A 13365-nucleotide genomic window follows, 5' to 3' on the forward strand; every position below is an offset into this window, starting at 1 on the left:
CGTCGGACGAAAAGCGCTCCGCGGCCTCCGAAACTCAACCTTTCCCTCTCTTTTCCTCTCTTTCTCTCTCTACAAAATATCTGATTTTTTAAAATGATTTTCTCTCTCCTCAAAATGAGCTGATTTTCTTATATCATAAGGCTGATCTGCCCGGCCGATCGCAAGATCGTCCTGGGATGATCAGACCAAAATCCATCGGCCTGGACGGTTCCCAGGGCGGTCCTCGGGACGATCCAGAAAACAGCCGTTTTCAATACTCTGATCGGCCTGTACGATCTCAGTATCGTCCCGGCCGATCCTGGGAGGAAAATCCAAGTCAGAGAGGAACAGTAAGGGAACGAGGTCTCACAAATTGACTGCCACAATATGTAAAACTCTTAAAAAGCTGATTTTTTTAGTGTTGTTAGTCCGGACGACTGACCTTAGTCCTGGACGAACTGAAGAAAATTGTGAAGAATCTGTTAATTTCGTCTAGACGAACCTGTAAGGGTCGGGACGAACCGTCGGGACGAACTGAACCCGAGAGTTTCGTCCAGGGACGAAATAAATTGGAATTAATTTCGTCTGGACGTTTGAGTCCAGAGGAGTTCGTCCCGGGACGATCTGGGCATCGTCCTGGACGATCCTGTCTGATAAATATCCGATTTGAGATATTTTGGATCATTTTGAAGAGAGAGAAAAAGGCAGGAGAGAGAAAGAGAAGGAAAGAGGAAGAAGATGCTTGATTTCGGAGGCCGCGGAGCGCTTTTCGTCCGACGACGCAGTTGGAAGATTTGTTTGTCTCACAGTAAGGACTCCGAATCCAATTTCTGGTTTCGAATATTTTGAGTTTTGATAATTCTGTGCTCAGTTTTGTGTTTCCGTTATCGAATAATGCGCATAATTTTGTATTGACGAAAGTTTTACCACACAGCTTTTGATATGTTTCTGATATGATATTTCTGCACGATTTGAGTATTTTCTGTAAAGTTTCTATCGGTTATTTTGAGTTATGTGCGATTTTTATCCAATAGAAAATTATCAGGATGTTAAAAAATGTTGCTTCAATATAATAAAAGTCTTATATTGTTGTTTTCCATGATCTATGGTAATTTTGTAAAGTTCTGAATTTGTGATTTCTGTGTACATTCCGTGTACTGCCGTTATACCGCCGATTTCTCATACGACTCCTGATTTTCTGAATTGATGATTTGAATGATTGAATATGCATACAAATGTGAATATATGATTGAATTATTGTTATTATTACTGCATGATCTTATTGATATTGATTCATTGATACTTGTACATGTCACTGGATACTGTTACTGATATGAATATGGATATATGTATATTTCTACGACAGCACAATGGATATATGGATATGGATATAACAACACAATGGAAACAACGATACATCCAGTGATTGTACTTGTTTAGTAAGACTATTGTATTGAATTGCATGTGTACGGTATTGATCTATTGATCTCATTATGGATTTATAGATTTATTGATATCGACAGACTTCTTGTATTGATTATTGATTTATTGATTTTGAATGAATTTACTGATGAATGGATTTACTGACGGATTTACTGTTACTACACGATTTCACTATTATAGCATAATCATTCATGTCGTCACAGGATCATTACTGATATTGATACATACACTCCTACTACTGATTCACTGTACTGACATTATACACGTGATATAGATTACTGGATTGCATATGATTTATTGAGCAAGTGATATTGAATAACTGGAATTGCAAGTGTATGTTTTGATATGATTCTACTACATTGATTAAACTGATGTTATATATACGATGACTACTGTAGAGATTTGATGTATGTACTGATTTATTAAGCTTTATGGATTTCTTTCTACTATTTATCAATTCTTTTATCGATGATTGTGGATTCTATCGATCATGCATTGATTACTGATTTCCGTACCTGCATCGATTCACTGATTATGTGCAACTGACTGTTATGAATTTGATTGTCTGACATGCATATTGTTTCAGCACCGTGCTTTGATTTCAGTTGTAGGTTTTAGTTGACCTGCTGGACTTTTTGAATCTCATTATATGTGGTTAACAATTTTAGGTCAGAGCAAGGGAGCAGGAAGTGATGGTTGATCAAGACTGTCGACGAATCCTTTCACTATGGATGCCTGGGGTGTCACACAATATCACTGCACTCAGCCAGCCACCAACACCCAACTAACATCATCTGATTGCCACATCACCCATCAATATTTCTCTAGCATTCTTAACACAACAAAAATATACTGAAGTTGTCTTGTGCTTTAAACTTTATAATCTCTTATTCTCTAATGGAGGGAAACAATGGACCTTTATAATAAATATTAACATTGTGAATCATTCATCTTAGCAATATCCTATGATTTTTTTCTCTTCTTCAAAATTTAATGTAAAAATTTTAGTGTGTTCTTTATTTGTGTGAGTACAAATTTTTTTGTGTGTAAAATCAGGTTATAAAGTTATCACTCTATTTCATTCAATTTTTTAACATATAACAAAAACATATATCTAAGGAGTTTTAAATACCCAAATTTGACAAAATTCAAAATCTTCATTGACAAACGACCTCACAACATCAAATTATTGATGTTTTCTGACGCGAGACGATTTGTTTGCCTCCGATTATTCCGTGCATTCGAAAACTCAAGAAACTCCAGGTAACTTCTCTAGGTATAATGGCCTTGGACCCGAGGACGGAGCGCCTCGTATTTCCTCCTCGTCGCCGACTACGACACTCAATATAGCGCCTTAATTCGGCCATGTGAGTCACTCCTCGCAAGTCTCCGGCATTATCCTTTTTCTCTCACTTCAAAAACACCAATATTCCTTAAATTTATTTCTTTTTGTTTCATTTAAAGCTTCGACATGCCATTCATTCTTCTGGGTTTCATTAACTTGTTTAAATTTTACCTCGAGTTACATATTTGTATTAATTAGGGATGGAATTTATTTTCTCAACGAGAATTTTTATTCATGTTGAGGATTAAGAAGGAAAGTAGATAGATCAATGATAAAATAAAAGTAAGGCAAAAAGATTTACACAGAATAGGTTTAAAATCCAATGTAGCACTTAACTGGAATGAACAAAGAATGTCTGATCCCAATTAGTTAGGAAAAAGGCTAACGATATGGTGTTGATGAGAATTTTAATTGTTGTGATTGTTATATTGTTAAATCATTGTTTCTATAGCATGCTTGTGATATCTCACACTTTCTGTGCTTGCCATTGTTTAATTCTAAAAAAATGCTCGTTAGGCGTCTTACCAAAGTCGAAGCTTATTGCTATTCAGAATAAATGGGACTCCTTTGCACTCGAAAGATTATGTAATGTTGACATAGACCATTAGAAAACAAGTATAGAAGTGACTTCGAGTTTTGCTCACATGCTTGAAACAAGTGATTACAAGTATAATTTCGAGCATGCTATGCAGCTTAGGTATTGTGCAACTTGTGTAAAGTTGGCATGGTGGGGAATGAAGTTGAAGAATTCAACCAAAGAGTTGTTTGAAGGAAAACAACCTAAGTATATTATGCTTTATACCTACAGTTTCTCTTGCTTGGAAGTTGTCCACAGGAAGTAAAAGACAGACGTGCAAGATGGTACCAGTCATCTAATAATTTGATAGTGTTTAAATCTATTTTGCCATGCAAATACTGTGATATTGCTTTTAGTATGAAAATATTTAACGATTGTAAAGAAACTTAATAATATGTATGGGTATTTTTTGGTTTATTTGGCCTACTTTTATGGAAGCTGAGCCAAGCATTATTACCAAGCTTTAGAGACCACATATATATATATATTGTTAGAGTATATTTTTATATGTAATGGTTTCAATGATTAGGATATTGACGTTTTGCCATCGTATTTGGGATTATGCTCTCAATTTTAAGGGTTGTGATATCAACAACAACATCAAGCCTTTATCCCATTATGTGGAGTCGGCTACATGAATCCTTTTTCTCCATTGTGTTATGTTAAGAGTCAAATTCTTATTTAAATCTAATAAAAAAATGTCATTTCTAATATTTTCTAACCAAGTCTTTCTAGGTACCTATACTTTTATTAACATAAGACAAATCTAATACATCTACTTTCCTAATAGAGTCATTTGAAGGCTGTCATTTTATGTGACCAAACCATCTAAGGCGACTCTCTCTAATCTCGTATTCCACTGGAGCTACTCCAACCTTTTCACGCATATGTTTATTTTGATCGTCTCTAAGAGTAAAGCCACTCATCCATTTGAGTATCCTCATATCTATAACACTTAACTTAATATTATGCTTCTCTTTTAATGATCAACATTCTACACCATAAAATATTCTAGGTCTCACCACCATCTTATAGAAATTTCCTTAAGTTTGAGGGGGATTTTTCTATCACACAGCAAATCCAATGCATTCCTCCATTTCAACCATCCAACTTGAATTATACAATAACTTCCTCATATATTTCATTATCACTCTGAATAATAGACCTAAGATATCTAAAATGTGTACTCTTATTAATGACTTCATCGCCCAAATTCACAATCCCTCACTAGATCTTTTACTACTAAAAATAGACTCTATATATTCAGTTTTAGATCTACTCGAATGAAAACCTTTAGACTCAAAGGTTGATCTTCATAATTCAAGTTAACCATCAACTCCCACTATAGTCTTATCAACAACAATAATATCATCAGTAGAAAACATACACCAGGGTACAACCTCTTGCAAATGTCTAGTGAGAGCATCCATGACTAAAGCAAAATTATATAGGCTTAAGACCGATCCTTGATGTAATCCAATTGAAATATGAAAATACTTGGTCAAACCACCTTGTGCTAAAAAATTTTTATGCTCGTTTAATTTCAAACCTCGATTATCTCGATGATCCTAAAAACTATGTATTTCCTATCTGCTGGGTACATTTTTCTGTTTTTAATCAATCATCATAATTCTGTAATTTTTGCTAACTAACCATTTCTTCCAACTTGTGCTACTAAAATTATACACAAGCATGCTTAATTTCATTCCTATTCAGGTAAAGAGGATTACATAATCGATAAAGTTGTCTACAAAACAGTTCATCTTCAATTCTGACAAGGAAGATCAACTGAATGATGAGGAAAATGTGAAGCATAAGAATGTCAAATAGCTTTCTCTATGTTCTGGTTAAATTTAGTAAGTTTTTCAGGTATAGTTCATCTATTTATCTGCCATACCCAAGTAATGGTGCTTATTAATGCCTTGTGGAACTTTGATGTCCGAACCTTCTTAAAAGGTTCAATCTCTAATGTTAGTTGTTAGTTGTTTTCTTACAAAATATATAGACTATTCTAATGATTCAAATATCTTAGTTTGGGTGTTTTCCAATTAAAAACTTTAATCTTCACATAGATAGTGTCTTAAAGATCTTGGATTATTTTTATTTTCACTAAGGGGTTACTTAATTTGATGAAAAGTAAGTGCAGAGTATTTCAAATACATATTTTTTTTTTTTTAAAAATTTTGGTGTTTGCTTCGATGAAAAAGGAATGAAAAGTAAAATTTTGATAAATTATAAATTAATGTTTGTCGGCCACAGACCACCATCATCATTGAGTTTTATATTACATTCCACTCCTTTGCTTGTATTCCAAATTACTTTGCAATATAAAACAAACAAGCTAAGAAAGAATATAACTTCATTTAATCAATTGATAATGAATAGATACATGAGCCCTGAAAGGGATATAAAAACTTATTAAGGAAATCTCCACATCAAGCCTTACCTATTTGGTTGATTGGTCAAGGCTTTTATAATGAGTTAGTTGGATCATTAAGTTTAACAAGGGATGTTGCTAAAGAGGAGCATTAATTTTTAAGACATTTGAAGAGGCTTATACTTTGATACTGTGTTAATAAATTTTAATCTTTAGTTAAAGAATGAATCGAAAAAAGTAAAAAGTGCGCATGAAAATGATATTCAGTCTATATTGGCTCACAAGCGGTTGTATTATCTTGATAACATGATTTTTTACATTGAAATCTTAAGTATGAAAAAAAAGAAGTAATCAATGAATGATAATAATAGATGCATGATGTTAGTAAGATAATGACGGTATAACGATATTGATTAGCAGATGACAATCATATTATAGTAGTCAAATGATAAGAGAATGAGTTATAATAGCTCGGTGGCATTGTTCAAACAATGATGTTCAAATAATGACGCTCATACAATAACAAATAAAAGTTGGTGATGGCTAGTTATGATCTAATGTATTGTTTATAGCGATCTTAACAATCATATTGATTTACACAGGATGATATGTTCATGCATAAAATTTGATACACGGGATGAGCTATTACTAATTGTGTTCAAACACAAGGTGGTTTGACCGAATATTTTCCTATTTCGGTTGGATTACATAAAGGATCAGCCTTAGGTCCATGCCTTTTTGCTTTAGTCATGGATGTTCACACTAGACATTTGCATGAGGATGTACCTTGGTGTATGCTTTTTGCTGATGATATTCTTCTTGTTGATAAGACTAGAGAGGGAGTAAAATGTAAACTTGAATTATGGAGGTCAACTTTAGAATCTAAAGGTTTTCACCTGAGTAGATATAAAACTAAATATATGGAGTGTAATTTCAGTAGCAATAGACCTAGTGAGGGGATTGTGACTTTGGGCGATGAAGTCATTAATAAGAGTACACATTTTAGATATTTTGGATCTATTGTTCAGAGGGATAGTAAAATTGATGATGATATTATCAGCAGAATTCAAGTTGGATGGTTGAAGTGGAGGAATGCATCGGGTTTATTGTGCGATAGAAAAGTCTCCCTCAAACTTAAGGAAAAATTCTATAAAATGGTGGTGAGACCTACAATGCTTTATGGTGCCGAATCTTGGCCATTAAAAGAGAATCATAATACTAAGTTAAGTGTTGCAGAGATGAGGATTCTTAGGTGGATGAGTGGCTTGACCCTTAGAGATAGGATATGAAATGAGCATATACGTGAAAAGGTTGGAGTAGCTCCAGTAGAATATAAGATTAGAAAGAGTCGTCTTAGATGGTTTGGTCACATTAAACGGAGGTCTTCTGATGACCCGGTTAGAAAAGTTGAGGTATTATATTTGACTTATATTAAGAAAGGTAGAGGTAGACCTAAAAAACTTGGTTAGAAAATATTAGAAATGATCTTTCTTTATTAGATTTAAATGAGAATTGAACTTTTAACCGGACACAATGACAAAAAATTATTCATGTAGCCGACCCCACGTAGTGGGGACAAAGGCTTGATGTTGTTGTTGTTGACGGGTCTCATGTGTCAACCTCTATTACTTGTATTTCTGGATCGGGGGTGTCGATTATTATAGCTCTAGTTCAACATTTTATATGTATGAAGCATAATTATTTGCATATTATATATGATATATGATAATATAAAGTCATCAAAGGGGGGCCCATCATCTTTATTATATGGTGAGGTTCAACATAGGTGCAATTATTGTAAAGTGGAAGGTCATAACCAAGTTATTTGTGAAGTAAGCGCCCATCATCTTTAATTTTTTATTTTTATTTTTCTTGCTTTTCAAGAATATTATAATTGTTTTAATTCAATATAATAAAGTAATGCCACTGATTGGTTATACAATCGACTGTATTATATATATATATGTATATATATTCACACCAAAAATTTCCTCGAAGGGCATTTACGCCCACGCGTCGAAAACGAAAACCCACTATCCCCAATCTTTCCCGGGCAAAGCGCGGACGAACCAAATGGGAAAGCGTCGGATCAGCCAGGTCTCGAGCGAAGACGAGGAACCCTCACCGCCAGCAGATGACCGGCGTCGGCGAAAGCAGCGACGTCTCCGGCAGGTCGAATACGACGATGACGCCGACACTAATAAGAGCCGCTCACAGACGAACGGCAGAGGTGCTCGCGATGGTGCAAGGGAGGAGGAGAGCGAAGCAGAGGGGGATGAGGACGAGGAGGCTAAGGCGGAGCCGGTTGGGGAAGTTCTGAAGGTTACGGGGAAGGGGAAGAAGAAGAAGAACCATTATGGTTCGTTTGAGTTCGAGGGGAATGTGTTCGAGCTGGTAAAGATTTGGATATTCCTAGGTTTTGTTTATTTAGAGCTTTCGTGGCGGTTGGATGACGGATTTTTTTTCTTGGTTTTTATTCTTTTGGTTGATCGGCAAATTGTGGCTAACTTGGGGTAAATGACAGATGTTTGATTACGTTTGCAGGAGGATTCAGTATTGTTGACTCCCGAGGATTCGAAGCAGAAACCGTACGTCGCCATCATTAAGGTGAGTGGTTGATTTATCAGACTTTGTAATACTTGATTATTTCGTTCTTCCATTCTTTTTTCGAGAATTCTAGGATAGGGATAAACGAAAAAGTAGGTGTTTCTTGGAGTTGAAATCTTATTATTGTTTTTACTGGGACTTTCTTGATCTTCATGCTGTATGCTATCATTGAATACTCTAGGGCTAGGAGCATCTTCTACCTATTTTTATTGAACATCTACTAATTGGGAGTTCACGGCACTATTTCTTTTACATCTTGTATCGGTTTTCTTTCTTTTGCTTATTTTCGTTGCATTTTTTTTCTTTCTTCAAGTAACATTACTGGTTTGCTATATGTTGGGGTTGATTCTATTATTATTCACGACTTTATTGAATTCAGGACATTACTGAAGATGTTGATGGGAATTTTATGGTAACTGGACAGTGGTTTTACCGGCCTGAAGAAGCTGAGAAAAAAGGTGGGGGAAACTGGCAGGCCAGAGATACTAGAGAACTTTTTTACAGCTTCCATCGAGATGATGTCCCAGCCGAATCTGTTATGCACAAATGTGTTGTACATTTTGTTCCCCTTAACAAAAAGTTGCCTATTCGTTCTCAGCATCCTGGGTTTATTGTTCAGAAGGTGTATGATACTGTAGAAAGAAAACTTTGGAAATTGACTGATAAAGATTATGAAGATGGAAAGCAACATGAAATTGACCTCCTTGTTCAAAAAACACGAGAGCGGTTAGGCGAGCTTCCAGATCTTGAGCCTGAAGAGCCATCTGGTGATCAACATGATCAGTCGAATCAAACAGCACAAACTACTCAGCTGACTAGCAAATGGAATCACAGGAGGAAACCTCTGCCTTCTATTGATGCGCAAAGACTTGAAGGTGCAAGCACAAGGTTTGATAATACATCTAAAGCAGAGACACCTGGTAGTTGTCCTGGTGATCTTTTAGAATACGATGCAATCTTAAAAAAATTTAATGCCTTAACGAGAGATTCACACCGGGATAAGTGGTTAAAGAAGCTTTTGCAAGCAATTCAAACATCATGCAAGGACTTTGCTCCACCTTCTGATCAAACTGCAGCTGGCAACATGGATGGGTCTTCAAATGTAAGTAACATATGGTATAACCCTACATTTTAAGGAGTTGAAGGCATGAATCTTCCTTTATAGTGATAGACTTGCTAAATTATTTCATATTATTGTGGGCTTATGGCTTTATTAATTGGTTAGAGCCCTGAAATTAATGCTGAAACTCAAGGATTATGATCAACCACATTGGCAGGAGATGACCTCTCGATGAAGGATATGGCTTATAGGCCCCTCCTGCTTTTAACATACCTTATTTTTTTTTAATGCGCTTTATTCACAATGAAACCATTTTATTCGAATTATGTGTTTTTTCATGGAAACAATATGTACGATGCACATAATCGCTGCATTGTCAAGATAGAAGTGAAAGGTTGTTTGGCCTCACACCTTGGTCCTCCACCGCCAATCTAGTAAATGAGGTATTAAAATGGAAAAAGAAATATTTTCAAGGGTCTTAATCTGTAAAAACAATATGCCATCTAGTTTTTTCTTAATTTTTTTTTTCTGGATTTATGGTGAACGGTTATATGCATTTTTTAAGTGTGATGATATTCATGGCAGTTTTTGTTTGACTAGCTTAATTTTTTGTTGAAATATAATGTATGGCCTTCAGGGTAGAGGTGATAATTATCAATTTAAGGGAGGAATACTTAATAGTGTTGAGTGCAATTGATCACCTTGTGAAGAATAGAAAGAGAAGATAAAGAGGGGTAAAAGGTCTCCAGAGGGAAGCAAAAAGGGACCAGCAAGAAGGAGGCTGAACTAGACATCCAGGAGGGACATGGGAGGAAAGGTTATCAAATTCAAGGCCCCAAGGTCTGGCCAAATTCTTTAAATAGATAAATTTTATTTTATTATTCATGAAAATTTATAAATACATTTATAGACTACTATTTCTATCGATGGTCCTTCACATGAAATGATTAAAATAAATAAATAAGTAAATAATAAAGTAAAAATATATCCGAGCATGTAAAAACATAGAATAAATAACGGAATTGCAAAAGATGCCTGTGGCTAAAACTGCTGGTGATCTTTTTGCCCGAATGGGTTTGGTTGCTTGTCCAAGCTTGTTAGATGTGTTCTGCTTATGAAACTTGATAAATGCATGTTGTAAGCTACTTTTTATAATACTGTTCTGCATATGAAATTATAAAAATCATTGAATAAATAAATAACAGAAGTACCCATATTTCTAAGTATCTACAACGACATAAAATAAAAAAAAAAATTACAAAAAATGCTTATAGCCAAAACTACCGATGAAACGGGTTTGGTTGTGCGTCCAAGCTTTTAGCTGTGATGATGGGTCTAAAAGCATAAAACATGTCATGAATTTCTATTTATAATGATGTATTGCATATGAAATGGTCAATATCCATAAATAGATAATAGTAAAAATATATTATAGTATCTAAAATGGCATAAAAATTTGAATAAATAAAGAAATGACAAAACTCACAAAAGATACCTGTAGCCATACCTACTGATGATTAATTTAACGACTGGATTTGGTTGCAGGCCTGAGTTTTTTTGGATGTCTTAATGTGCGTAAAATTATGAAATCCTGTCAATTGCCTATCATTATTTTATCCAAAACACTAGAATTTTATCTAAAGAGTTGAAAGGTTGTACTCATCAGGAGGATCGATAACCTTAGAGGAGGAGGTGTAGAACTAGACAATGAGCTGCTCTCATATGTAGAACTTTACCTTTAATATATCTACAAAAAGTATTTTAAGGTTTGAGGATACATCAACTAGATAACATTTGCCTAACATTTATAACTAGACATAATATTTATGTCAGCTGACTACAAACTATAAATTTATTAATTCATTAATACGTAGAAGATTTATTAGTTGATGAGTTTATAAAGTGTAGTTTCTGGTTGTAATTGTGCGGCAATAATGCTAGTTTTAAATAAATTATATCATCCTGTATTTCATTGTTACTCCAAGTACTAAGAAAGATGAACAACAACATCAATAATAATAATAGCATTAAGATCATCCTCATATATAACTTAGTGTATCCAAAAACATCCTGTAATTTATGCGTATAATAAATCAGTGATGCAACAATAGTGATGCATACATGGATAGTGCAATTAACCCTTACAGTTGCTTGAAGGATAGGTCAATCTTGAATTCATAATTAGATTGATATGATATTTTAGAAGTATTACAAACAATCTTAGTTGATGTGAAAGTTCAGACCCTTTTTTAAGCTTCCGTTTTGATGGTTCATTAGGTGCAACCTAGATGTTTACTAGTTAAATGAATAATTTATTGGAAAAAGATTGTGATTATTTCGTAGAAGCAGTTGATAGAACCATTTAGTCATTTACCTTTATAGTTCAATATCCTTTCTAGCATATAACGAGCAATGAAATAAACAAGTTATTTGAACATAAAAAACTACAATAATGATTTGCAGTACTACTTAGAACTTGTCAAATTTAATCTCAGGGTCCGACTCATGCACATTTTGAATTTTTAAAATTTTAGTTTGGCTAATTATCTCAGTCTTCTTTTAGATCTAGTTCATCCTATGAGAAATTTCATTGTCATCAACATTTTTTGTTGGGACCAATTTCTGAGGCAATGTGAAATATGAACCAAACCAAACTTTATGATAACCTGAGAGGGACATTGACTGAACAATAATGGTGCTGGTACTTGTGTGGTGAAATTTGGATGTCATGTTTTGGACCTTTAGTTCTAGGTGTAATATGGTCATGTGGCTGTGTTAACCTTAGGGCCTATATGTTTAAGTGTCGGGTGTACCATCTTTAATGTGTTTGCTAGTCTATTATGATGCCCTGATTGCTTTATTTTTATATTATGCATTTCAAATTCGGCTAAAAGTTCAGTATGATTTTCTACTTAGTTAGTGATAAGGTTAGTGTTCGTTGTCTGGTCTTCTGCGCTAAATATCCAGCCATTTTCCAATACTAGGGATTATACTTCTTGATTTCGTAATATTAATACGATGCTACTTGCTATGTTCCTCAATTTTCAAGGCTAAATGAGTAAATGGTAGGTTTCGTACTGGTCGTTGTTTAGCCTGATATTTTATTTAAATCATCAATGAACTTAATAATAGCAGAAAGTGGTTTAATTTCTAATAATAGCATAAAGTTGTCAATAAATGGAGGATTAATTCTAAATCTCAAGAAGTGTACAAAGCTACCAATAACTTCATATAAAATTCATGCAATATTGCGCACAAATGCCAAAAACGCACTACACCTATTAAGTTGACGAGGCTTGCAAATTGAGGTCCCGAGTCGAAGCTTGCTAGCTCTTAGTCAACCCAAGGGTCGTATTGAGATGTTACCATCGGAGTCGCTTTGCTCAAAATGTAAGGTAGTAAGATCTATACTTTAAAATAATCCTAGGTTTAGGGCAAGGAACACTTGCATAAGGGGCTCAATTAATTTTAACTATCCAATATCTCTTAATAAATCAAAGCTATTGATATTTCTACTAAAGCGTAGGATGGCTATGCAAAACAAGTCATTTAAATTTGGCATTCCAATGGATGTAAACCTTATCAAAATTAAATTTGGCATTCCAATGAATGTAAGCCCTACCTTAACTAAATCTATCAAGTTATATTTCCTATATGACTAGATTGTAAGACCCATCATTTGAGCAACTTATAAATAGAATGATAAGCCCCATGATAATTAAATTTGGTCCAATGGATATACCATAAGCTTGACTTAAATCACATTCGGTCGGGCCGACATAAAGCCATTAAGCCCATTGTAACGAAATTAAACCATTTGAGTCTTCTAATGTATGTAAGCCCCAACCCAATTAATTTTGGGCTTTCCATTGAATGTGAGCCCTAACTCAAATCACATTCAGGCCAGCATATATGCTAACAATCCCACCAAATCAATTAATTGTCCGAAATCATTATAAATAAAAAATCTATACACA

General features: G+C 34.5%; 1 protein-coding gene across 1 annotated transcript in view; it reads left to right on the plus strand.

Annotated features, from left to right (window-relative positions):
* The first annotated feature begins 7715 nt into the window (after positions 1-7715).
* The window catches only part of LOC110097931, a 39822-nt gene continuing 34172 nt past the window's right edge, over positions 7716-13365 (plus strand). The window contains exons 1-3 of the mRNA XM_020824594.2: positions 7716-8115; positions 8266-8328; positions 8708-9430. Coding sequence (XP_020680253.1) covers positions 7795-8115; positions 8266-8328; positions 8708-9430 — 1107 coding nt within the window. The 5' untranslated portion in view covers positions 7716-7794. The remainder of the gene's footprint in view (positions 8116-8265; positions 8329-8707; positions 9431-13365) is intronic.

The sequence above is a fragment of the Dendrobium catenatum genome, unplaced genomic scaffold, assembly GCF_001605985.2.
Source record: "Dendrobium catenatum unplaced genomic scaffold, ASM160598v2 fragScaff_scaffold_1720, whole genome shotgun sequence".
Classification (NCBI taxonomy): domain Eukaryota; kingdom Viridiplantae; phylum Streptophyta; class Magnoliopsida; order Asparagales; family Orchidaceae; genus Dendrobium; species Dendrobium catenatum.